General features: G+C 36.9%; 1 protein-coding gene across 5 annotated transcripts in view; it reads right to left on the minus strand.

Moving 5' to 3' along the window:
* LOC108235840 (zinc transporter ZIP11) overlaps window positions 1–26,943 on the minus strand; it is a 151,645-nt gene that overhangs the window by 55,748 nt on the left and 68,954 nt on the right. For 4 of the 5 annotated variants that reach the window (XM_037980844.1, XM_037980841.1, XM_037980842.1 and 1 more), the window contains exon 5: window positions 19,118–19,259. In XM_037980844.1, the coding sequence (XP_037836772.1) occupies window positions 19,118–19,259 (142 nt within the window). The remainder of the gene's footprint in view (window positions 1–19,117; window positions 19,260–26,943) is intronic. The other variant, XM_017416091.3, reaches the window with a different exon arrangement.

The raw sequence follows: 26,943 nt of genomic DNA on the forward strand, positions 1-26,943 counted from the left end.
TAAGGACTGTGGTAATACTTTCTATACCATTTTGTCATTTAATTGTCAAGCCAAATACTATAATGCAAGTATTTTTTACTAGGACTTTATTGCTTCCTTGTCCCCCCTGCCAATCGTCTTTTTACGAAAAACATCTCCGACTGTAGACAAAATACAAACTTCTGAGAGAAACTTCTACATTTTATTTGTGCAGCTTTATCAGAAAACAAACGAGAAAAAGGAAAAAAAAAAAGGATCAGATCAATTTCTCTCTTGGTGAGATACAAGTTGCAAACTCACAGGCTTTCATGTCGGACAGCCTGCTGAGTCAGTGCCTGCCAAGAAACCTGCTGACTGTGAGCTGCAAACCTATGAAGAACAATTTTACAGATTTCTTCGACTAATTAAATGCTGCACTTTCTTTTTCCTCATAACTTTTTGTCAGACGCTTCTAATAAGACCACAATGGAGAAGAAAGCGGCTATGTTCTTTGTCTCTCTTTAAAACATCTGTCAGCCTCTGAGAAAGAGAAGATGGCAACAAAAATAACAGGGAGGAAGATGAACACATGGAAAATTACAGTCAGCTCAGTGTGTTGAGTGGTTTTACCCCTTTGGTGTCACCCTATGGGGAACATCAATTCCTCCACAACCTTCATAAAAAATCTTCCCCCCTCTTTCCTCGAAGGCTTCCTAGAGGTTGAGGAAGCATTAACGTCCCTCATCAAAGAGCCACAAGCTGGGGTGAAACATCACAGCAGGAAATGTAGCAGCAGAACAGAAATTGTAGGAGAAGGCCTTCTGCCAGAAGCTTGTTTAGCTCTGAGACCAACTAAAAAATTCAAGGTTTTGTCCATAACAGCTACCAGGGAAAGCATTTCACTGCCTGGAGCTGAAATCATTATCACTGTCCAATTTTTTTTATATATATACACTTACACCAGTGGTTCCCAACCCTGGTCCTCAAGGAACACTATCCTGCATCTTTTAGTTGTTTCCCTGCTTTGACACACCTCATTGGAATGAATGAGGGATTAAGAGGCTTCTGCAGAACATGAAGACCAAGGAAACAATGAAAACATGAACCACTGACTTATACAATATGTAGTTATAATTTAGTTACTTTTAACAGATCTTGTGCAATAAGTTAGCTTTTGGCGCATGTGATGGGGATGACTTTCAGCCACGCCCACACCAGATTTGAGCTTAATTTCTGTAAGACTTGCTGAGTTACAGCTATTTTTGTGTTTGCTAAGGTCGCTTAGCTGTGGTGTCCATTTTTAATTGGGTTGACTTTAAAAGTTAATCAGTTGTAGATGTACAGCCAGTGATTATTTTCTGAGAGTTTCGTTAAAACACACAAATACAGGCAATTGATTGCACACCTTCCATGTCAGCACGCCATGCATATAAACACAATAAATTTATTTGAAAACTTTATATAGTTTAAAGGTTTTTGCACCCAGTAATGTTTCTGGATGAACTAAAAAAAGTTATTAGAGATAATTATTGATTGTTAATTATTTCTGTGTCAAGTCCAGTTTATAATGGCCACCTAGGTGGGACAACGATTGCTTTATGTTACACGTACATTTCATGAAAGCAAAAAGTTAAAGCCCTAAAAAGTTACTTAAAAAGCACACGCGTGGAAATTAGTTTTTAAGTTGAAGAGAGAGAGAAAATAAAGTACGTGGCTTTTGCTGTCAGAAACCTGTGTATAATGAAATAAGTTCAGTCCCAGGAGAGCTAATTATGTTCATGCTGTTATACAACTGAAGAAAAATATGGTTCTGATTACAGGGAAAACTCTCCATCTGTAACTTTGTATGAAAGTGTGAAGATAGCAAAAGGAGCAACCTTTTGTTATGTATGTTTTAGCCATCTTCGCTAAGTGTCATCCAAATTTAAACTGTGGTTCTGATGCAAATACCTTCTTCACTTCATTTTAAAAACAGAAATAATTTGTCTCGCATCTAAGAATACCTTTAAAACAAACTGTCAGACTAATAATTACAGGCTTGCTTTGGGGGGAAAAAAAACGATAAACACCAATCAACTGAATATTAGATAAAGTAACATTCAGCAATTGTAATAATGAGCATCCGTTTTCTTTGTTACATTGCTAGATTGGTTCTGCAGTGCTGACGTGACAAATGTGCTTTTAAATCCAAACATATTTAGACACAGATAAAAGATTATTTTAGTTGAATCACGCTTTTATGAAAACATACCGAATTACTAATTATAGGCTTAAAGTGAAGCGTCTACTTTAAGTAGACAATATTCAACATTAAAATGACAAGTCTACATACTCTAATGGCTCTCTAGCATCATTTTAAGTTTCATATTTATGTTTGTTAATTAGAAAGTGAGTCTGCAAAAACCTTTTGAAAAACAAAACCAACCAAAATATCATTTTAATCATTTTCATGCCAAATTATATTACTTTTTGAGAAAAAAAAAAGTAAACAAGAATGGGGCATTCTTCAGTAACACATTAGCTGATAAAGGATTTGGTACTAGAAAGATAAACCTTGATAACAACTGGTAAAAGATCAGAAAGTAAAGCACTGACTCCGTCTGACCCCACCGGGGCTGTTTCTGGGCGGCCCCTTAGCGAGAAACCCAAGATAACTTTCTTTACAGAGGATAAATTTCTGCTCCTGGTCTGGTCGACGAGGCTTAACTGTTTCTCTGCTGACATCTGAACCTAATGCCACATGCTCACCTGCAGGAAGTTTCCAGAGAAGGCTCCGGGTAGCAGGCTTACAAGGCAGAATCAAGACAGAAATCACACCTTTGCCTCGAAAGAAACCCAAAACATGAGTATGAATTGGGCCGCAGACCATCCACCTTAAGCAAAAGGTGGCTGGAACAGAACCTTATGAGCTTAAGAATTAAAACGTCTGAGATCTCTGCTTGTTTGTTAGTTGTAGAATAAACAAAGACAATGTGATTTCTCTGGAAGAAATCCCCATCATGAGCTATATAATCATCACTTCATCTTTCGGTATCATGTTATACCTTCACAGCCAAAACAAGCTCGGAGTGTGTGTTGGGAATGACTCTCAACGACTACCACACCTAGGTTTAGCTCAACATTTGTAAAAATGACAGAGTTATAGCCTCTTTTGTGTTTACTAAATTTGACTGTGGTGTGACTCAGATCGGGGGTAATCAGTTGTTGATGTACAGCCAAAAGGTGTGGCGGGTGTGTGCCCAAGCTTCCATATGCTTTAATTTTATTTTGGCGCAAACTGTTCTTATAAGCCCTGTGAATGGGGTCCTTTCTAGCTTGTTAGAGGTGTAAAAAGTTGCATGTGTGGCTGTAAGGATATTTTGGCACTGGCAGTTTGGGGGATTTTAGAATCTTGTTTGGGGCTTGTCTTCTGGTTTGCATTTTTGTCTGCCTCTTGTTGACTTGACAGTGTGTGGCAGGTGTGGTGAGCCACTGATGGCAGCTATGGCATTTTGTTTGGTCTTGGCCCTCTTTGCACTTCTTGTACATTTCATGCATTGAGATGTTGGCTTTTTTTTCTTAGCTTGGAATGTTGCGTCTGCTGCAGTGATGCCCTTTAAAGTTTCTTTGGAGATTTTCTGGTTGTGATTACAATTATTATTATTATTATGAACATTATGACTATTATTATGATCACAGTTGTTGTTGTTACTGTTAATCACAATTTTTGCTTAATTTACACTACTGTTGTTAGTGAAACTAATGCTGGGTTCAGTATTTTCATCATTACAACTGCCATTCTATGTTTTACAGGTTGTTGATGTGTAACTGCACACTTCCACAACTTGAAAATAGTTTACATAGGAAAACAAATTATTTTTGTTAATTATCAAAAAGGGAAGCCATCTTAAAGAAATGGACCGCATGCTATCTTAATGTCATGGCCACTTCAGCCACCACAGCCCCTCTTGTGTATGAAAGTCCTACAAAAATTTTGAACCAAGCAACCAAACAAAATGTGCTCCAGGAATTTCTTCAGATTGCTTACAAAGAGAGACAGCAGCAAACAACTTCAAACACCTCAGTGCCAAAACAGAGTTTGCAGAGCTATGATCAAAGCCATGTTGAGCATTTTTGAGGAGTTCAAGCCTAAATTCATTGTTCTTCCGGTCACTTCTCGTTAAAAGCTTGTGGAAAAGCTTTCTGGGCAAAACCCTGTTTTGAGTTCCAGCATCCAAATTGAACTGTTGATGCCCAATTGCAGGTTTTGTGTTGCTAGAAATGGTTCCCTCAGATTCTGTACAAAAAAAACAACAAAAAAAACAGCTTAGCTAGCTCAAGTTGGCACTCTTTGATGCACCAAATTCCTTATTTTTTGTATCATCTTAGAGGCATTGAGTGCAGCACCTTGAGATGAACCTGGAACAAAGATAAGTTTGATAGTGTGAGTCCTGTAGCTTTTTATTGCTGGCTACCTGTACTAATGGATCAACAAAAATGCAGCAGTAACCTCAGGAATATTCTTTTGTTACCAAAAGAACACAAATCCAACAGTGAAGCATTAATACCATACAAACTTAAAAAGGACAAATGTCTCTTTTTTGTGATACTGGCCACCAGTTTCTGTCAGGTTTAATAAAGCAAATACCTTTAGCACACATCTAGGTCTAAATTTCTGGATGGAGATTCAACAGAAAACACAAACATTTTGCCATACTGTCATATGGTCTTGAAGCCCTGAGTGAATTGTTTATTTGTTGACCAGACAAAAGGGTGTTAGGCCTAAAGCGTTGTTTGCTCAAATACTGGCTGTTGATAATGCCTAGCTGCTACAACACCTGAAGGGAAATGTTGTAAAGAGGCTATGGTTATTACTGGGGTATGCTTCTTCCCTTGTGGGGGATCCTACAAGATCAGGCTGGCGTTGACCTTTATCCATCAGTTTGGATGAATGTAAGCAATTTGCTTATCTGAACTGTCAGCCAGTTGTGGAGCACCCTTAGCTTTTTCAGGGAGCACCAGTGGATCATATTAGGTCTTCATGCTGTAAGGTTCTTTATGTTTATGTCTGCCTTGGTGACAGAGATTGATTGAAGTCTGCTGCTGTCTAAGAACTAACATGTTAATACAATCTTACTGTTAGTTGGTAAGGTACCTTGTGCAAGTAAATGTATAGATTCCTGATCCATGCATCATTATTTGTGTTAATGTGTCTCAGTGATGTTTGCTAACTTCCATACAAATCAAAAAGTATAACCTTGCTCTACACTGTTTAAGTCAGTAAACTTGTACTAAGTAGTTAGTAGTGTTCTACGTAATTAGCTGATTGTGTCAAGTACTGTAGGAAACCAAAACTTCACTTTTTTAGCTTTTCTCTTGCAGCCTGGCTCTTGACTGATAATTTTTTTTAAAGTGTGAACCAAATCTGCAGTATCAGGCTGGGATGTAAACTGAATATTGAAAGTTTGTATTGAATGTGTTTTCATTCAGTAAAGTAAGCAACATTTGGATCAAGGTTACCACAAAACCATCAAAAGACTTAGTGGCTGAATGTGAGTAGAAAAAAACTCACCTTTTTAGCATGAAACTTATCTACCGTACAGTAGTTGTGCTTTGATGTACAGTGGGTTGCAAAGATATTTATCTCCTTTTATTGGTATGTTTTCTATATTGTTGCCTTACAACCTGGAATTGAAAATTAATTTTGGGAGTTGAAGCTTTTAAACTTACACCACATAACTACTACTGTGAAGATGCAAAATATTTTATTGAGAAACAAACAAGAAATGGGACAACAAAACAGAAAATCTGAACATGCATTACTAATACTACTCACCTACCCTGTAAAGTCAATACTTTGTAGAATAGTTTGTAGTGCCACCTTTTGCACCAGTTACAGAGACATGCATCTTTAGGTACGTCTCCATGAGATGGATATGTCTAACCACTGGAATTTTTCCCCATTTTTCAAGATAAAACTGCTCCAGCTCCTTCAAGCTGAATGAGCACTGCTGGTGTACAGCAATCTTTAAATCATACCTGGGATTCTCACTTGAATTAAAATCTTGGCTTTGACTGGGACATTTAACTATTTCTCCTCAAACCACTGGAAGGTTGCTTCAGCAGAGTTTTTAGGGTCATTGTCCTGATCGAAGGTGAACCTACTTTCCAGACTCGAACCTTTGGAAGGCAAGTTTCTAGCAAAAATGTCTCTCTAATTTACTTCATCTGTCTTTCCCTCAACTATAACCAGTTTCACACTCCCTGCTAAAAGACCATACAAAAAAATCCCCACAGCATAATGCTGCCACCACCATGCTTAACTGTAGGGATGTTGTTGGCATGATGAGAAGTTAGTTTTCCAAAAGGCATGGCGCTGCCCTTGATTGCCAAAACATTTGATTTTAGTCCACAGAACTTTCTTCCACATGGTTAAGGAGTTTCTTTTTGCAAATTACAAGTGGTCTGCCTTATTTTTCCCCTTCAGCAACAGCTTTTTGCTGACCAATTTTCTTTGACAAAAGCCAGCTCTGTGCAATGTGCAGGCTTACGGTGGTCTTATGAACTGTTACTCCCAGCTCTGCAGAAAAGGTTATCAGGGTTATCTTTGGCCTCTTGGTTGCTTCTTTGATTGATGAACTCCTTGCCCGGTCCGTGAGGTTTGACGGACGACCCTCTCTTGGCAGGTCTGCTATGGTGGTATAATGGTGCTGTGTGAGATGTTCACGGTTTGTAATTTTTTTATTTATTTTATTTATTTTTTTTTTACACAGATCTCTGACCTGTATAGAAGGTTCCTTGACCTTCATGCTGTCACTGTTGTTGCTATGGATTTTCAAATTATTTTGTTGCTTGTGTTGGTTTTTGATTTGTTTTGTCTTTTTAAAGGGGAGATTTTAGTGTTTCAGTCATTTGGAGTTTTTGGATTTTGAGTGTAAAAGAAAAGGATATAGAGTTTGTAAATAGAAAATTCTGCTTTCAATTATGAAATATATGGTGTCAACATAAAATAAAAGATTCTTTTCATATACTGAGATCATTTGACACTTTTTTAAATAATTATGTGGCATGAAAGTATTGGTTGGGGCTTCAAAACAACCAGGTGGCTACATATACACACACCACTGTTCAGTTTTATATTTTTTTAGAATAATTTACAACACTCCATCTCACTCCTTATCTGGAACATTTTGTGTAGGTTGTAAAGCCACAAAGTAGAGAAAATGTCAATTGGGTGAATACTTTTGTAAGCCAATGTAACTCTTTGGCATATCCAATCTAGTATTAATTATATGTCAGTAATTTAATTCCTGAAACAAGTGCAGCACAAAACCCACTCATGGCACATTAAAGTAAGATGGTAGATTAAAAACAGATTCAAAGAAAACTTAATTGGGTGGGAAAAACAAGTATGTCAGCACATAGAGAGGTTCACATTTGGCATGGCGGTTGATGCTTGGCACGCACTGTAAAATTCAGATCAAATCCCATTTGCCATTTTTGATTACATTCTGAAATTCAATCAAGGAAGCTGAACAAACACACCATACGGCACAGTTTGAGCCCTCCTATTGCTGCCTGAAATATTTAGGGTGCTATGCACTATGTAAGAGAAAAAACAAAATGTGTTGAGGGTTTGCATGTCTTGTTCTCATGAATACATGCATCCCTGAGGGGGCTTCGAGGCGCTTCTTGTTAGTTCATATATACATAAAGTGGCAAGAGGCAAATAAGTGCTCTATTAAACATGCTTCACCCCTCCTACAGTTGGAGAGACTTTCTAAAGCTGGAAGAGCACAAACCTAGTTGATTAACTGATGGTGCACTTGCACATCATGGTGTTAATGTTGTTTAATACTTGGCTAAAAACTCTTGGAACATTACTGCATTTAAATCTGCTGTGACTTCCATTTTTTTACTTCACACACTTAAACAGAATTCAGTTAATTAAAAAGGCAAAAAAATGTCAATATTGATCTACTGAAATGCAATTAAAAAGGTCATCACAAGACTTATAACTTCTCATAACTGAGATCAATACTTGGAATCAGGGGAACACAACCCAAATCCAAATTCTGTCTAAACAAGGGCTTTATTTGCAGTAATGAGGTCGTTGTTCTGGTCTGTCAAGGGGGAGCTGAGACAAAAGACAAAGCTTGTGATTTCAGATGAGCAGCTCAGAGTAGAAGTCCTGCTCCTCCACATCACAAAGAGTCAAATGAGGTTATTTAGGCACTAGATTAAGAGGGGATAAAAAACAAATCCTTTCTTGTCTGGAACACTTTCGGATTCCACAGCATTGGGATTTATTCTGGTTTGTGAAACTAAACAATTTGGAACAAGTCCGTTTAATTCCTGATGACACACAAAAACATCAAACTGTTATAGTTAAACTAATGTCTTAACTTGGACAGGTTTCACAATAACTGATTAGATGTCTCACCTTTTAGATTAGATCTAAAATTCACTGTTCTGTTTGGATTTCGTTTCAGTGTATTTTTACCACAGTGTGTCAAAGCATGTTTTCTACACAACACCAGACCTGCTTGTGTTCCCTTTATGCATGACAGTGGCTATTTATAAGGCATGAATCATTAATCTATGCACTTGTTTAGAAAACCACCACAAACAACAATATCCATACCATCATTCCTAAACCTTAGAAAGGTAATCAAAGATGCATTTTCTAACACTGATAACAATTGCTTTGTGGTATAGGATCACACGAAAACAATAAAAATATGTCAAGGTTTGCCTTCTGATGTTGGTGTCTTTCACTCCACTCAGTTTTTTCCTGAAGCTCATATAGGTAATGACCTGACCCTTCCTACATTTCTGCATATCTATGTCTAGTTTCCCATTCATTTTTAATTTTTTTATTTTTTGGTACTGACACCACTAAATAACTATTCATTTTTTACTAGACTGATTTGTGTTTATCACATTGCATTCTGCAATCTGTCATTTCACCCTGTTTGAAATCCCAAAATAGGCTTGTGAGGCCTGCACTTTCTACACCAGCAGTGTCCAGTCCTGGTCCTGGAGGGCAACTATCTTGCATGTTTTAGATGTTTCTCTGCTGTGACACACCTGATTTGAATAACTGAGTGGTTAACAGGCTTCTGCATAACTTGAATAACAGGGAAACATCTAAAACATGCAGGATTGGACACCACTGTTGTACACCAAGGTTTTTGTGACCTTCTGTGAAATCCCACTGCTCTTTTACCATCTGGTTTCCTATTACTTATTTCTCCCTTTATGTCTTAAACAGGTAAAAATGAACCCCAACTCAAACAAAAACAAGAAGTTAACTAAAAGACATGATCCCAGTATACATTTATTATCTAACACATTGCTGTGAAGACGCAAAACATTTAGAAAAGTTAAAAAATCTAACCAAATTACAGATTTGTAGATGGACTTCATTCTCTTAAAAAATTAGCGATAATTTATTAAAACTGTGTTGTGAAAAGCACAGAAAATGGTTCTTGGTACAGTGGATGTATTTTCTTATTCATACAACCTTTTAGAGATGAACAGCTATTTTTAAAGGGATTTTTTCTAAATGTCATTTAAGCAGTCATAGAGCCCATGCAGCATACGTAAAACAAAAACACATGATTTATGCTTATCTCTCATGTCAGTTTATCATGATATGTGAGTCCTGTTAAAAGCAAGAGACCTTCCACTGAAAAAGAAAAGAAAAGGTAACCTGGCTTTGCAGTTCAAACATGTGATGAAGAAATGATGTATGATCTGTGTGACCACTGAGTCATGGGATTAAAAAAAAACAGATTTATTACCATGGGAAGATTGATGATGATGCATAGCAATAAAAATTTATAAAACCATAAACAGCATCGCTAAACCGAGTACGTCTGTCATGCTTTGAAAAATGATATAATCATTCATTTAATGCATTGTGCTCCTCATTAACACAGTGGAGTTCTGCTCCTTGCCTCTTTTGGTTCTGCGATGCTCGCTTCACTTCTGAAAGCTCACGCCTGTGTGAACATATCTGGCTCCATCAGTGGCTCATAAACGGTCAGAGGCAGCATAAAGATGGACTGGTCTTTGCGGCCATTTCACAAAACTGTTTTGTGAAAGAGCTCAGCCACGGGCTCCCTTGTGAGGCATACACTCTCTCTGCCTGTTTGACTCGTCTCTCATTCCTCCAACCAACAACAAATTGCTTTTTTCAATGCAGGTTACCTGAATCAGACTCTAGACTGGGCCCTGCTGCAGTTCCTGACTGCCTCCATGACAAAGTGTGAGGTCTTGGTGTCCTGTTCTGAAGGTTCAACAAGGTTTGATAATGACCTGCATGTTCAGGTTTGATGTGAGGCACAGTGTGCAAGCTTCTTACAGTCCAAGCTCAAACTTAGGGATTCAATCTTTGATGCGATTGAATGCTTTTGCCCTAGCAACTGAGAATAACAACCAAGTATGTGTATTAAAACTTTGCTAAATGCATGAAGCTGTATGTAATACAGGGCGGCACAGCAACACAATGGTTAGAGTTGTCACCTCCCAGCGTTAAGGTTGCAAGATCACCTCCCGGTCTGGAGCCATTCTGGCTGGATTTTGCATGTTTTCCCCATACACACGCTGTTTTACTTACCCACGGACAAAAAACCTGCATGTTAGGTTAATTGGTAACTCTAAATTGTCCCTAGGTGTGAGTGAGAGCGTGAATGGTTGTTTGTGTCATTTGTCTCTATGCGTCCCTGTGATGAACTTGTGACCTGTCCAGGGTGTTGTCCCCCGCCTCTCGCACAGTGAATGCTGGAGATAGGCACCAGCTCCCCGCGACCCGGATAGGAAAAGCAGGAAAAGAAAATGGATGGCTGTAATACATGTCAAATTGCTGTCCATCATTGTGGAATAACCTGTCATCAGCATCTCTGCTTGAGCTCTGTAACTTATTTGAACAGGTGTCTTACAGGAGAAAACAAAATCTAGTCAGTTTTGGTTCTAAGCAGTTATCATGCTTAGGAAAGGAGAGGAAAAAGATAATTTAATAAATAAAGAGGCAATGTATACCGTCCACATTCATATACCACACATTTATAGGGATGGATAAATCTTTTGGTTTATCTTCTGTGATGGCTGGGAAAGATATTGCAGCTTCATAAAAAATAGTCTTTAAAACCAAAGAAGTTTTGAAAAAAAAGAGATTTCAATCCACATGAAGCCCAAAAATCAGATAAAACAGGAACCAAATTAATCAACTTTTTTCAATAAGAATAAAGGAGACCAGCCACCAATTACACTGAATTAACAAAAGAGTAGAAAGAGCTCCCCCCACCCAAGAAAAAAAGTACAAAATCAATAAAGAATATTGAAAGATAGCGGGAATCTTTGGTAAAAAATGTATACAAGTATGTAATGAATAAGGAAGAATTAAAGTTTTTTTTTTCATGTGTAGTGCTCCTACACAGACTTAGCAACTCTTTTTGTTTAGTTGACAGATAAAAAAGGATGCAGCTGGTTAATATATTTATAACATATAATATATTTATAACATTTAAAATATGAAACAAGATGTGGTTTCATTAACAGCGTCAAAGAAACAAGGTTGTGTGTTGACAACAAAATGGCTCTGAGAGATCACAAAAAAAAACAGTTGAATTTATATTTGTAAAAGAAAACCAGCAATAGTGTGGCACGAATTACAACTTTTCATATGAGGTGCTGAATAGACTGATGGCTTTATATTATGGCAGCGCTTTGTGTGGTTGGTTACACCACTGAGTCAAGTCGTGGACCACAGAAGGTCTTATTTTGTGGAAGTGTTAAAATGTTTGTGAAGCAGGTTAGCTAAGTAGGAGCAGAAAAGTGTTTGGTACGTGGTATTGTGAGTGGCTGAGTCACTTTCAAGGATACATGTGGCACTTTTCGATCTCACATTTTAGCTCCAAAGCAGACAGTGTGTTCTTGTCATTCTCAGTTTAAATGCAAACGTCTAATTCACGTGTCAGCAACCTTTACAATCAAAAGAGCCATTTCTGTCCTTTTTCTTACTTAATAAAACTGATCCAGAACTGCAAAACATACTTGAAGCTTTAAAGGTCAAATGAAGTGTTTTGAAACAAAGAAATCACACTAATTTTAAATTAATAATAAAAAAAGACTCAGGTCTGTGGTTAAATGTTTTAGTGCATTGCAATTACTTGTGAAAACTGACCTAAAACAGCGGGTGTTTCATTCTTCAGCTTCCTAAAGGACAAGAAAGTTCAATGGATGCAGTTTGTTAAGCTCCAATGTGAAAATTACAACCCAAATTCTGGTGCGTTTTGAAGAGGACCACCTGACGTACAAACCAATATTACAGTACACTGGCTTCACACCGAAAAAGCAAGAAATTTTGCCAGGAGCCTTCCAGACTATTTTTTTTTTTACAAAAAAAGGCAGATAGAGACGTCATCGCTACAGAGAATGGGACGCCGAAAGGACAAGGGGTCTACCACAAAAGTAGACCTGATAATCATCAGATCATTTGGTGATTCAGTGAAATTTGCTCTTGATGAACAAATAAAGAGACGGTGTATTGATTTGGTTAGCTGGAGATCCTCAATACCCAGTACTCTAATGAGGAAGAAGTGATGGAGCCACTAGAAGCGAACAGCTGCAGCGTAAATATAAATGTGACCCGTGCTGCAAAATGAGTCATAATGAACACAGTGGACTGTGTTGGAAAAGTGAAAATATTGATTTTTGGTGTAAATGAGATTAGTGAAAAAATGCGCCCATAAAGACACCATCTAGTGATCTGACTCAGTAAAATAGTATATAATCTTCCTAATCTACCTTTAAATCGAAGTTTTCTAACAAGTATATCTTCAGAAATGAGCCTTTTAATTATAATCAATAAAATAAAATAAATAATATACTTAAAGCATTTCACTTTGAAATAATAAAGCATGCCCTTGCCTCCTAATAAATTAGTCGAGTGAAGATAAAAAATATTTCTGGATGCTTAATTTGAACTTACTGAATGTCTTAATAAAGGAAAAGACCCTAATTTACTTACACTTTGTTATTTTAATTTTTAAAAAGTCTTTCCTTTTAATTGTTACTGTCCTCAGAATGACTTGCCATATTGTTGTAGAATGCCTTCATTTAATGACTTGTAATGTAGTAATCTGTGATTTTTGTACAAAATCATGCTTTCAGCAATTGGCTTCAAATATATGAAAATGTGGATTTCAGACAAACATCATACTGTGGCTGGACGTTGAAATAATGACGTGGCTAACAAGCTGCTAGCGCAAACCGATCGATACGGTTTTCTCCTTGCATTATTAATATTTTGTCACAGACTTTGTGTTCATGTTCCGTGTTTGCAGAAAACTGGAACGATGACCTGCTAAAACTAACCTTTTTATTGTAGTCATAAATGGAAATTTTATTTATGTTCATGGTATTTTTAGTTTTTTAGTCCTTTGGTTCCGCAAAGGAACCAAAGAGAAGAATGAGGCCCTAGAGCCTCAGCTTAGAGAACTTATATCAAAATCTGGTTTTAGATTTCTACAAAATGTTTAGGCAAATTTAGACTGATTAAACATTAATGAACATATACATGTTGAAGTGTTTCTTTTAAAACTCAACCAAGCTCCCCCTCCTCCTCCTTTCATGACTTGATTCAAATGCAAGGACTGATGAAATACCACTGATACCATCAACCCATAAGGACCTGGAACATACGAGTGTGCCCGTGTCAATGTGTTGATTTTTAAAGGGCGTCTCAGATCTTTGAACACCCACACTAAGCCTCTCACATATTGTAAATCCAATCCAAGCAGTCAGTTGAAATCAGCACCGCTGAGTCCTTTGCTTCACATACTCATCCTCTTTTTCTCTTTCTCTCTCAGCAGGGGTAGGTGGTTCACCCTTCAGGTTTGAACCTACATCATCAGCAGCAGCCCCGAGGCTACAATCAACTATTCCTCTGTGGCTGCGGTCGTACTGCACAAGAGAAGCCCGCCACGTTGCCTCTGAGACAGATGAACGGTGACTGAAATACTTTTACTGTTGTGACACACGAATCAGGTTTTGTTGCAAGAGCATATGTCAGCACGACAGCGGATTCGAGTCAGATCCTACATCTACGTATCACTGCTTCATGAGGTTTAACTGGCAGATGTGTGAACCCCTAAGGGAGACTGTGATTGTTCGGTCATACCTTATTACTAAGCATAGCACTACTGTGAGGTTGTAGATTTCGCCAAGCTGAGTTCACGGCGTAGAAATACTACAGATGCTCTGTGCATAGATTGGACAGAAGTTTGATTTAACTTCCAAAACCCCCCAGAAACATAAAAAGTAAGAAAAATTAAAAAGCTTAGCTTTTCTGTAAGGAATGCTTATCAGCTGCTGCCTTTTACACTAGAGCTTTAAAGGAAGATCATCTTATGTTGAGAAATGACGGAGTCATAAACATTTTGGTAAACCAATAAAATAATGCTATGAGCAATATCACACAGTATCCGAAGATTTCAGATGTGTTGTGAATTACTCGCAGCTACCGTTCCAGTTTTTAGCTCAATATCTGTCAAACTGACTGAGGTGTAGCCATTTTTGTGTTTGCTAAGGTCACTGAATCTGTCATAGGGGCACATCCGATTGTTATTATCTGATAGTTTCAATAAATCCATCCAGTGGTTCATGAGATATTTTACTAACAGTCAAACAGGGTTGAATCCAACAGTTAATGCCAAAGTTTTACACCAAGATGTCCTCGTAGTGTGAATTGGAGATGACTCTCAGCTACTGCCACACCAAGTTTTACTTCAGTATCCGTAGAACGTACTGAGGTATAGCCATTACTGTGTTTTCCAAGGTCAATTAGCTATGGTGGCCATCTTGAAAATCGGTTGACTTCAAAACTTCAGCAGTTATGGAGGTGCATCTGACATATTCTTTCTGAGAGTTTCATTGCTAACAGACAGAGTGCTCTTTTTGTTTTACAATGAGCAATGCATCACAAAAATCAGACTGTTGGTTGACAGCCTGACTACATTTTTCTATTTTATGCACACAATATTAGGGCTCAGTTAACCGCCTGCTGCTCTGTTGGAGCCAACGGAGAGCGCTGCAGCGAGCAGCAGTTTAACAACTTATGCCTGTCTAAGATAAATCGTTCAGTCCTTTGATATATAAAACTGCTTAACATACTCAGGCGGCAGAAGAACAAATCCCTTGTTTAAAAAAAAATATCTCTGATTAATGCAGACTGAATATGCTGCTTTAGGGATAGCTTGGTCAAGCATACAATGCAATGCAGTCCTCAAATTGTGTGTACTTTCTGTTTACTTTGTGAGCTGACTAACTTTGGATGCCTTCAGGCACACCACAGGGACACAGCAAATTTGTAACTTGTCTGAAATACACATTTGATGAATCTGCAGACCTCAGAGCAGCGGGAAATGTAAAATCAATGTAGAGACTGAGCACAGCATGAACTTGCAGCCATGTCTCACAGCACTGGAATAATGGCAATCTTAAAAAGTACAGGATCTTTTAGAGAAGTGTGGAAAAACTGCTTGACTTGTGGCTCCAAAAAAAGGCCTTCCTGCTTCTTTTTCACCTGCCTTTTTTTTTTTTTTTTGCAAAGCTTTTAAGCTCATCAAATTTGTTAGATTTCCTCCTTGTTTAGACTTGTTTGACAACCAGCACCTGTCTGCTCGCTGTGACAGGTCCTTGAACATAACATCACAGCAATTTAATGCTTTTCAGAACACCTCTGTCAAATTTAACAAAAAACAACTGTTTTCTTTCTTTCTTTTTTTTAAACCAAGAGATGTCAGAAAACATGTCAATCTCCATTCAGATTGTATGAAACTAAATCTTATTCCAAAAACTCAGCCTAAATGTTCAAACACTGAAATAAAAATGGAAAAGTGAGGGGAGAGTGAGTCATAAAAATGGCTCTGAAGCACGCATTCACGAAAATAACTCCATCTTCCGGTTATTTGGAATAATTATCAGCGTTTAAGTTGCCAGCAAGCTCTCTGTGTTTGCATGGATTAATTAAGGCAGGCACACTTTTTCTGCAGGAAGGCGGTAGACAATTAACAAGATTATTAAAAGCTGCGTCCCACTTGGATGGTGATTTCAGGGCCCAGCCTCTGGGAAGGATTTCTCTGTGATGCGTCTTCCTGAACAACAAACGGATTTTAGTTCCACCCATGCTTCTCCTGCTGTGACAGGTCAAAGCATCTGCTCTGAAGAAGAGCGGCCACTTCACATAATTAAAGACAAAACTGTTAAGGAAAAACCTTAACTGTTTTTCTCTTTTGTTTTGTTTACAACTTGAATTTCATTAAACAAATAAAAAAAGAGGCGAAACAACCTCAGAATTGGAAAAAGTCTAATTTGCCCTGGAATTTGTCTTACAAAAATCAATGCCTGCTGGCAGTGACATTTCCTTTCTCTTTTCTGTATTGTTAATTACCACAGATAGGATACTCCAGGGGAGATGTTAATTGACAGAGAATGTGAGTTTTACTGGCATGCAAGTCAGATGAGGTGGTAAGTTTGTATCCCATGGGGAGAATTATCTTGTTTTTTTTTCCCCCTCCCTCTGCCTTTATTGAATTAGTGAAAAAAACAGAGAACTTTTGGTAGGAACTAAAGTTAAAAGGAGCAGTTTTCTGAAAGGAGAAGCCATTCTCAAATGAACATCAGTTAAAGGGTGGGTTTATGAGCGGTAGATCTCTTCTGTCATCCTCACCAATAATAATAATAATCTTTTCTCTGAGTTGAATTAGGACAGTCAATTTAAAGGGGGTGAATAATTATGCAATCACTTGTTTTACATTATACATTTTTATTTAATTGGTATTAGTCTGTAGAAATTAGATTTTACTGTGACACTGAAGAAGTTATTATGTTTTTTTTTTGTAAAGAAGGTCAATTTATACTGACTATGATTGATTTATGACAGCAATAAAAGCAGAAAACGCCCAAAAGGCTGAATACTTTTTATAGACAATGTAGTCCAAGTGCTACACAATGAACAAAAGCTGTGCTAAAACATTGGCATTAATTGTTGGAGTCAACACTTTGTCTGTTTGGAAAAATATCTCATGAATTAGTCAACCGATTTAAATGAAACACTCAAAAAGTAATCAATGGATGTACATCTGCAACTGATTCACTTTTGAAGGCAACCTGAAAATGGCTGCTACAGCCAGCTGACCTAAGAATACCCCAAAATGGTGATAATTCGGTAAATTTTACATGTATTGATCTATTCAGTGTGGTCGTAGCTGAGACTCATACTCCAAGCACTAACTGAACTTGTTGTTTAAAACTGCTGGTGATGGGCAATATGCATCCTTAACTGTCCTCTTTTTCAGGTGTTCTTGGTTTTCTTCAAACCATTTAGTTTGACTGTGAGTTTTAAACAACTTTCTAAGCTTCATTTTTTTAAAGAGTTAAACTTAAAAATGACATAGGGTTTACTGAGCTTGTTTCAAGAGTTTTTTTATTACAACACAAAGGTGTCAATAAATGATAATAAAATAATGAAAAATGATATTAATGCAAGCCTATAATTACTGTAAACTGAAGGACTTTATGTTGGAATATACTTGATTCTTTTTACTAAACATGCTTTATTTTTCTTGCATTTTGTTCTGTTTCTTTTCCACCCTGCTGAACTTGTTTTGAACAATTATGGTCACAGATTTTTTTTTTTTTTTTTTTTGTGCAACTCAGTGAGTCAGAATCTTTGATTAGTTTGGGGGGAGAGCTATTTACAATCCTCTCACCTTTACTGGAAAAATGAGTCTTTTTTGTTGTCTCAGATACATGAGAATGATTAGTGGGAATGATAAGTGTTACAAGGACACGATAATTTCCCACAAGACAGCCCAGACTGAAAGGAAACTATTTAAGGGAGGCATGTCCATTTTTCACAAGCTGACATTAATCAATGCAACAATAAAATGTTTTTACATTGGTTAAAAAGAAATCCGTCTTATGTAACTTGTCTTTCAGATATATTTTCTGGCGTGTTTGCTGACATGGTTGTACAAGCACAAATAACGCTAATTATAACTCTTGAAGGTGTTCAATACTCAACCTGACAGATTACAGTAGTACAGTAGTAAACAAAGCTGCGACCTTCACTCAGCAAGCAGTGAGAAAAACGCTCTTATTCTTCAAAATGAATTTTCATTTTATTGTGAGTCATGTGTTTAACCTGCCCAAGTGATTAAAACTTGACGTTTCAGATAAAAACTGCTGAGTAATATAATGGCCAGCTAAAGGCATTCATTGTAAAATTTCTCTGTTATGTGTCAGGTGCCCAAAGCCTGGCCTGTTCTGTGCTTTTGGACGGTATACGTTAATGTTGGTAAGTACTGCGCTTGGTGATGATGTTAATAGTTGTTTATCACTGATTATTTTACATATTTCCTTTATGTCCGCTTTTATTAATGGTACATAGAATGACAAACAGAACATTTTAGATTTCTATTTTCTGATTCGGAAAATAATAAAAAAAAAACACTAAAAGTCATTTTTGTTTAGTTGAGCTACAGACTGCTCTGTGATGCCATCACAGTTTACACAGGGTCGAGCCGCCATATTTGATGACACACTAAATAAATAAGCTCATGGATTCAAAAAAACAAAGGGCATCAGTGCTTATTCGACTATTCATGCCATTTTTGGCTTGAATGAGGCTGATAGAGATTTTAAAAAAGAAGTCATAATGCAGAATTCCTGCAGTTATGACTAATTAAGAAAAACAAACTTGGGAATTATACCAGCAGCAAAGACAACAGTGGCTGTCCTTTAAGTTTATTAGTTGGTAATAACTTAAGACACCCAACTATGCATTATCAAGCAGAGAAAACGTGATTGTGTTTTAAATTTCCATTGTTCCCTTTAAAGTTAGGAAAACACACAATAATGTCTACAAGAGGACAGATGAGGCAAGTGGAGAAAAAAGTGAAGAAAACCAAATCTGGAAGGAGCAAAGTGAATAAAAAGAAGCCATCAAAGAAGTTTAAGTGGGGTTTTCTCAGCCAATGCATTCATTTTACTCACAGCGGCAAAAACAGTTTGACCCCAATACGTACAGGTGCAAATTTTCATGCAATGCATTTCAATGGCTGAAGTCAAGCATAAAACAGCTGATGTGGGTATATGAAGGGGGGCTTGCCTGAGAGAGGTCCAGCTCTACCTATCCTGATGGTCATCTCATCGGAGTCTGGGAGCTGGGACGCCGGATCCTCTGCCTTCTCCTTGGCCAGCTTGGAGTCAGGGGGCAGAGCGAAGGCGGTGTGGGGGTCACTGCCTACACCCTGAAGATGACAGAGCAAAACAGAAACAAAGAAGCTGGTTCAAATCAACTCGACACCCAGATTGTATCAGGACAGCAAGTTTACAGTACTCAACCCCCGAGGGTGATCGGAGTACGTTTTGTCCATTCTGGTGTTCATAGCAAAGTGTAAGAAATAGGTTTAGGTCACGTTATAACTGTGATTAGCTGAAAATGAAATAAAATTACATGATAGAAATGTAGCACAAAAGATTTAACCATTTCAGTTAAAACCCTGCAGGCCATGGCTTAAAATGAAAATTAATATTCTGTTGTCGGCTGAGACAGTAAAAAAAAAAAAATCTATCAACTTATTTTATGGGCTGGAACAAAATCATACTGTAGGCGCATGATTTATTTAAATTCCATCAATCACATTTTTGTACCCATTTAATTCTGTTCAGGGCAAATGGGGGGGGCCGGGGAATATCTCCAGCCGTCAATTTGCGAGAGTAAGTGTCGCCTGTTTGTCACAGATATATTTTTTTCTGCAGAAAAAACAAAACAAAACATGCAGCGCAACGACTCTGTCAAAATCCACACTTCAGCCTACAGAACAGCCATAAACAGCCCCAAAGAGTGTTGCTGAAATAAATATCTTGAAATCTCAAAGAAGCTCAATGAACTAGGTCGGGCTGTTTTTAATGAAAATGCTACTGAATCCATCGTTCAAAAGTTTAAAAATGAAACCTACAGGCTGAGAATTTGTACCACTATGACTGCATCGAATGCAATATTAGTGGTGTTAGAAAGCTCAGTGAATTAAAGTTTTTAAAACTGATTTAATAACAACAGACCACCAACATTTATGTGCGAGGCTGATGTGGGTTCTCCATGAGTGCCATCTAGGCACATATGAATTGCCTACATTGGTTGAAGGGTCAGGGCCTCACAGAAGAACAGTGATTAGTGCTGGTGCATCATGCCAAGAAGGTCTCGAGTTTGAATTTTGACTAGGAGCTTTCTGGGTGGAATTTGCATGCCCCTTGAATATTTGAGCAGACATAGAAAATTTTTAGGAAGACGGTGGGGAGTGTTGTGAAAAAATAGGACTTACTGATAAGACTCCCTTGTTATGGCCTCATTAGGTGTAACACAACTGTCATGTAAGTACATGTCTGCTCACGTTTTCATGCTACACCATATTGCTCTAATGTGATTCAGACGTCCAGTTATAATTAACCTGGTGGCCTTGCTGATAAGCTTGTTTAAAAGACTTTGGTTTTCAATCTTAGGTTAGATAGATTCTGCTGCTTGGGACTGTCTAGATAATCTTGACATTTTTTTTAAATAAATTGTTATAAATCAACAACCTTGGATCTTCCCGTCTCCCTTATCTTTTTGCTATGACAAAGGGTACTACATGGGTACTGAATAAGCATGAGCGAATAAATCTGAAGGCCATGTGAGCTAACCACATTGGGGCAATATGGAACCCATGGGCATATCAGTACGTGACCTCGTTTTAGCTCATCTACAACCGACCCTACATACAAATCATGGCTGGGCTGTTATAAGCATCAGTGTCTGATTTAAATTAAATTAGATAGATGAAACCATGTCAGCCTGGTGATGAGGACAAGAAAATTAAGTGCATTTTAAAATTCTCCTTTGGGCCTCTTATTGATACAGCACAAGGTTTTATTNAAAAATAGCTTTGGGTTTGAGAATTTAAACACTCATCATGCATGTTAATATTAAGCATCAAAGGGCATGTAATAGTATAGTTTTCTGCTGCCACTATGAATAAAAAAATTAATAAGTGAAAAGACATGTAAAAAAGCAGGCCCTGTGGCCTCTATTTAGTTTGGGCTTGAAACTAAAAATGCTAAATTGTTGTGTATGACTACAAAGATATTACTTTTTCAGTGTTTTTATTTCTTATTTTTAACCAAGAAATCTATATGGGATCCAGTCAGAGCAACAAAATTTGTAAAATAATATTTCCCATTAAGGTATGTTCTATTTTGCATGAAACGTGTAACTAAACTTTTAATTTTTACTTTAACAAATGGCACGTGTCTTTTCTATTCTGTTAAAAGCAGCTACAGAAGGAAACTCAAACTGGAGAAATCCACATCTTACAACTTTACGAAATGTGTCTGATTGAAGAATATCTCCAGAGAGTCCTCCTGTAGCAGAGTTCTAAGTTGGTCAGCTGCTTCTTGGTAGATTTCTCACTGGGTTATGTTCTAACTAAGCTTCTGATCATTGTGCCAATTAGTGACACATTATCAGTATACAGTGATCAATCAACCAAGGATTTAGTTATTTGATTTTTTTTCTTGTTCTTTGTTGTTGTTGGTTTTTTTGGAAGGTGGGTAGGTTCCTTTAGGTTCTTGTGTATTTTTGTTTAGATGCAATTTTAGGCAAGTGCTGTTTAATGTCCAAATGTCCATTGACAAACAAGAGAGACAAGGTTGCAGCAGACAGAGAAGAGTCCCTGGAAAAGAGCTACTGCCATGACCTGCCACTGGAAATGTAAACACACACACACTCCACAGTAACAGGTCATGATCTTGGTTGTCCCCTCTTCCAGTTTCCACTTGTTTCTGCACATTTTTTCCATTCTTGGTGGGGTTTTTTTATTTTTATTTTTATTTTTGTTGTTGTTTGCTTGTTTTTTAAGTCTTGGTCCTTGTATTTGTATGCTTTCTGTATGTGAGTTTGTGTGTGAAATTGTGGCACTGCTAGTATCTCTTCGGACTCCAATTCAAATCAACCAATCACATGTTTTGATCTTCAGCTCACCTCCTGCAGCACATCCACTGGGCTCAGCAGTCTTTGACTCTCACTGTGAGGGTAAAACTAAGACTTTTAGACTCAGTTTGTTGACATTTATATTTTGTTTACGTACTAGCTAAAACGGCTCTCCTTGCGAATGTCTACTGTGTCTTTTTCTACCAGTTTTAGTACATTGCACAGCTTTACTCATCTTCATACTACCCTGCTTGCAATTCTCATTTCTTATCAACCAGTTGCATCACCTTCCAGCCTGAAACTCCCCACCAGCCAACTCATTACTCTTAACTGCAGTCATTCACATGCAAGTAACAAGAGAGAATCAATGAATCATTCTTTATTTAGGCCCTAACTGGTATCAGGTGGGTTCTGCTTCTGGGTTATGTCTCCCAGTACCTCCGTTTATTGGAGGGAGCGTAGTTGGTCACAATTAACCCAAACACCCCAGCAGTCATCATCAGTGTCTGTGTGCTCAATTCAAATTTGTACAGTAATGGCATGAATATATAATAACAGCCAATGTTGTCTTCTTGCAGCAGCAATAGTCTACTGCCAGTGTCTGCAAACTACTTGTACAACAGTGTACAATGGTGGACAGCTTTCATTTTCAATTGAATAAGCACAAATGTAACTATTATAACACTGGGAAGTCAAAAAATGGATAGATCTAACATGACATGAGTATGTATTCATCCTATATTACCTTCCACCTACTAGGCATTATTATCCTCAGCCAAAAGGCAAAAGGTAAGGGTTAATGTTTTTGACTGTGTCATTGTGTGTGTTTGTTTTTCTGTCATGTTAGCAAAATACCTCATGAACCACTGGATGCATTTCACTAAAACTTAAAAAGTAATTATTGGAAGTACACCTACAACTTTTTGAGTCAAAACAATTCGAGATGGCTGTCTCATTTAATCAACCTTAGTAAACAAAAAGTGTCTCTAACTCAGTCAATTTTGGAGATATTGCGCTAAGATTTGATGTAGTAGTAGCTGAGAATCCCTCACATAATATACACTGAGCACTAACAAATTGGGCAAGCTTTCACTGTCACACTACATCTTACACTTTATTTAAATTTCACCAAAACAGCTTTAAATGTCTCAATTATCAAAATAAGATGATCTTAGTTTAAAACCATGAAAGCTGGCAGTCGATATGTATTCCTTCAAGGAATATAAAAAATTATATTAAAAATCAAACAAACAAGCAAAAACAAACAAACATATGCACTCATGTACAATCTCGCTCAATCATTCTCGATCAACCTGTGGCTCAGCATAATGTGTGTTGATGTATTTCTCTTATTTGGTCTCAAATTGCAGTTTTGGAGGTTGTCAGGCTGCTACACTTAGATAAGTGGTCTGTAGACACCAGCCAATAAAAGCAAAAAGATAACATGCTTATTTAAAAAAATTGCTGTCAGGCACAACTACAATCTTTATTGGTAAAATATGGATTGTCATATATATCTGGTGAAAAAAAGTGCCCTAACAGAAACATTGCCAGTGTACTTTAGTGATACTCTTTAGGTCAAAAGAACTGAACTCAACAGACTTGAAATGTTTTAAAATTTTAAGTTGTGTTTAATGATGGCAACATTGTTTTACCTAACACCCCTATATTAAGGGGCTTGAAGCTGGGTCGGTTATTTACTTGCAAATTTTTCTTATAACAGATCACATAATATTAATTTTACCATTGCTTTTCAAAAACAATCACAGGAAAATTAAATGTAGTACATGACATCTTCCTTTTTAGGTTTAGTGCTAATCAGGAACTGCACGTACGTTTTGTTTTACCACCAAATGTATGATAATTTCAATTCTCAACGACTGCCATTTAGAGTAATTCCAAATGTGTTTTTTGTTCATCTCAATGTGGAAAATATTGAGTTTGAACAGAAGGGACTGAAAACTTTGAAGAGCTGTGTTCATAAGAAGTAAATGTCAGGGATACCTTTATAATGGTGGTAATCTGTCCTCATTGTTCCTTAAATATGACTTTATTAATCACCTGGGAAAGAGTGACTTTGGCAGGATATTAAAATGAGAGGGGGAACTAAATTTTAATTAATGCCAAAGTTTTAACACATCAATAACTTTATAGATGTAAGGATATTAATAATGAACAGCAGCCAGCTAGGAAAGAGACCAGCCAGTGTTGTTAGTATTCACCACCTTTTTTCTTGTACGGACTAAGGTTTGCAGATGAAATACAAATTGAGTTGGAGACCAGTTATGCCAGACTTCCACTTCTTTCTAAACAGCAAACAAACTTTAAAAACCCATGAAAAATGAGCACCAGTTTATAGTCATAAACTATCTGAGGCCAACAATTACATGCTAAACAATGAATCAGCATCACAAACAGATGAGGGCTTAATTGAGTGTTTTTTAACCACTGGCAAATTTGATGAACACATAGCATGCATATTCATTAGTAAATCATTAGTTGAGTAATGTCTAAAAGTGAGAAAAACAAGAAAACACACTTGCATTCATCTCTCCACCCTGAAACCATCCAGCAGCGTTTGCGTCACAGACGATCTAAAAGCAGGTAGAGTGCTTAAAAAGGCTTCAGCGCTCAGAGACTGCAGAGAACGCAAAAATACATCTCCGCTGAAATGAAATGTTGTTGTGGCACCTGAAAGACGTGGTGCATAAACAAATGTCATCAAAGCTCAGGCAGAGCTGTAAGGAAGAGTGGGCCAAAATTCCTCCACTGAGATTCAAGAGTCTGGAAACAGGAAGCTAATGAACCACGTGGGGTGTATTAAGGTTTCGTGTTTTCTTGTTACCATTCTGCCAGTCACACATTTCTGCATGAATAGGATCTTGCATTATTAAGTGATACATTGTGTTTTATGTCAATATTATTTTCACTCAGTAAACAAGCAAAAATATACAAAAAAGACAAGGCAAAGTTTGACAATTGTTGGTATTTCTGTGGGGTAGTAGAAACAATGTTTACTCAGTTTGAGTGTATTTTTTTTAGATGTAGCATAAAAACTAAAAAATAAATAAATACTTGAAATATCAAAATCAAACAACAAAAGTGTTTAAATTACAGATTTAAATAAACATCTAACTCATTCTGAGTAGTTTGTTTTATTCAAGCAACCAATATCCAAATCTACAACTAAAACATCTAAACATCTAAACACAATTTCAAATGAATACTGGTTGTATAGAAAATATTTATACACAATAGGAATTACATTATTTTAAGGTGCTGATGCACCCTTATTACTATTTGTCCGTTATTTTCCCATTTATATCCCTTTTTTGTTTTGAAGAAGCCAAGCATTGCAAATTAAACTGAAGTGTCATGTTTTTTCAGTACTGGATTAGTTCCAGTGAGGCCAAAGTCAGTCAGAATGTCTACCAGAGTTAGGAAAACATACTCATCTGTGAAGATGATGTCTGCTTTTATCTTGTGTCCTACTTTTGCCATAGAGATAACTAGGAAGATATAAGAAATATGTTTGTGACTCACAGGGGGAAAAGATCTTCAGAAGATTGCGAGAATAACCAAACCATGCTAAAATTTATTTTTGATTGTTCAAATAAATCTCCCAGCTGTCAATCTCTGAGTTATTTGTTTAATTATGAATTAAATTCCCCACAACAAATCCACTACTACTCCTACAGCTTTGTAAAAACCCATCCATGCAAAAAAGAAAAGAAAAACAAGCTCGACCAAGAATGGTGTGCTATGACTTTTGGCAGCAGTACCATTTTCAAATGTAGACAGAAATTGAAAAAAAAAAAAAAAACCTACTAAAAATTTCAATATTGTGCTTTTATGTTAATCTGTGTTTTCGTGCATGATGCTATTTTTATGACTTTAGTTGAATTAGCTGATTATTTAGAACTTTTTTAAAAAAATATTATTTATTATTAAATAAATATGGAAGTGTGTGTGAATGACATTTCCACTCATTACAGGCAGTTTGTCCACAGTTGTAGTTGTTTATGTTCCTAAATGTGACTTGTTACTCGGCTTCATGTCATGTTCAACATGGATCATCCATTCATTCGGAAATGTTCCAAATATTTTCTTAACCAGGGCTTTTCTCTCTTGCTTACATGAGGTTTGGTATAGTAATCATGGAAAAATTATTTTCTTTTTTTCCATCTCATAGCAAAGATGTGATTTGTTTCTTCTATCCGTCTGAGTATTATAAGGTCAAAATCTATAATATCTGAATACAGATCCCTTAAATGATTCTTTTTTCTAATAGTAGCATTTGAAGCCCTGCAACGTAGTATGATCAAAAACCTTTTTTATTTGTATTTGGTTCTTTTAATGTGTTTTTTTTTTTTTTTTTTTTTTACAAACTTTGAGTGGTGGATTTATGGATTTATGGATTATTATTTGCAGAGATAAATCTCTCTATTGCACAAAAAAACATGGTCCATCTCAATTTGTTATCTTTCAAGTAATAAAACAGTTGATCAGGTGTTAAACTTCAAAGTACAGAGTTCAAGTATTCAAACAGATGCATTTCTTTTGCTCTTCCGATAGGGAAGTAAACAATCCCCATTTCAACTAAAAAAATATATATATATAATTTAAGTGTTTATCTTCATGCATGAAACAACAGCACAGACTTAAATCTTCATGACAAATGTGACTAAAGCTTATAAGGACACCACAAGTTTTGTGGCAGTAAAAACAGCTTTTGATGCAACATGTGGTTTGATTGCAGACTTGTGACAAGAGTCAGTGTGCCAGACTATGTTTAAGGCTTTCCTAGGTAAAACAGTAGGAAACTTGGGTTTCCATCCACGCGGAAACAATGTCTTTCCAATCCAATCTTTTTATTTGCCATTTCTAAAAATATCTTCAGAAACACAGCACCGTTTCCAGAAATGTTTTCGGCCATACAGGAACAAAGAAAACAACCCAAAACGCTG

This window comes from Kryptolebias marmoratus, linkage group LG17 (assembly GCF_001649575.2).
Source record: "Kryptolebias marmoratus isolate JLee-2015 linkage group LG17, ASM164957v2, whole genome shotgun sequence".
In the NCBI taxonomy this organism is placed as follows: Eukaryota; Metazoa; Chordata; class Actinopteri; order Cyprinodontiformes; family Rivulidae; genus Kryptolebias; species Kryptolebias marmoratus.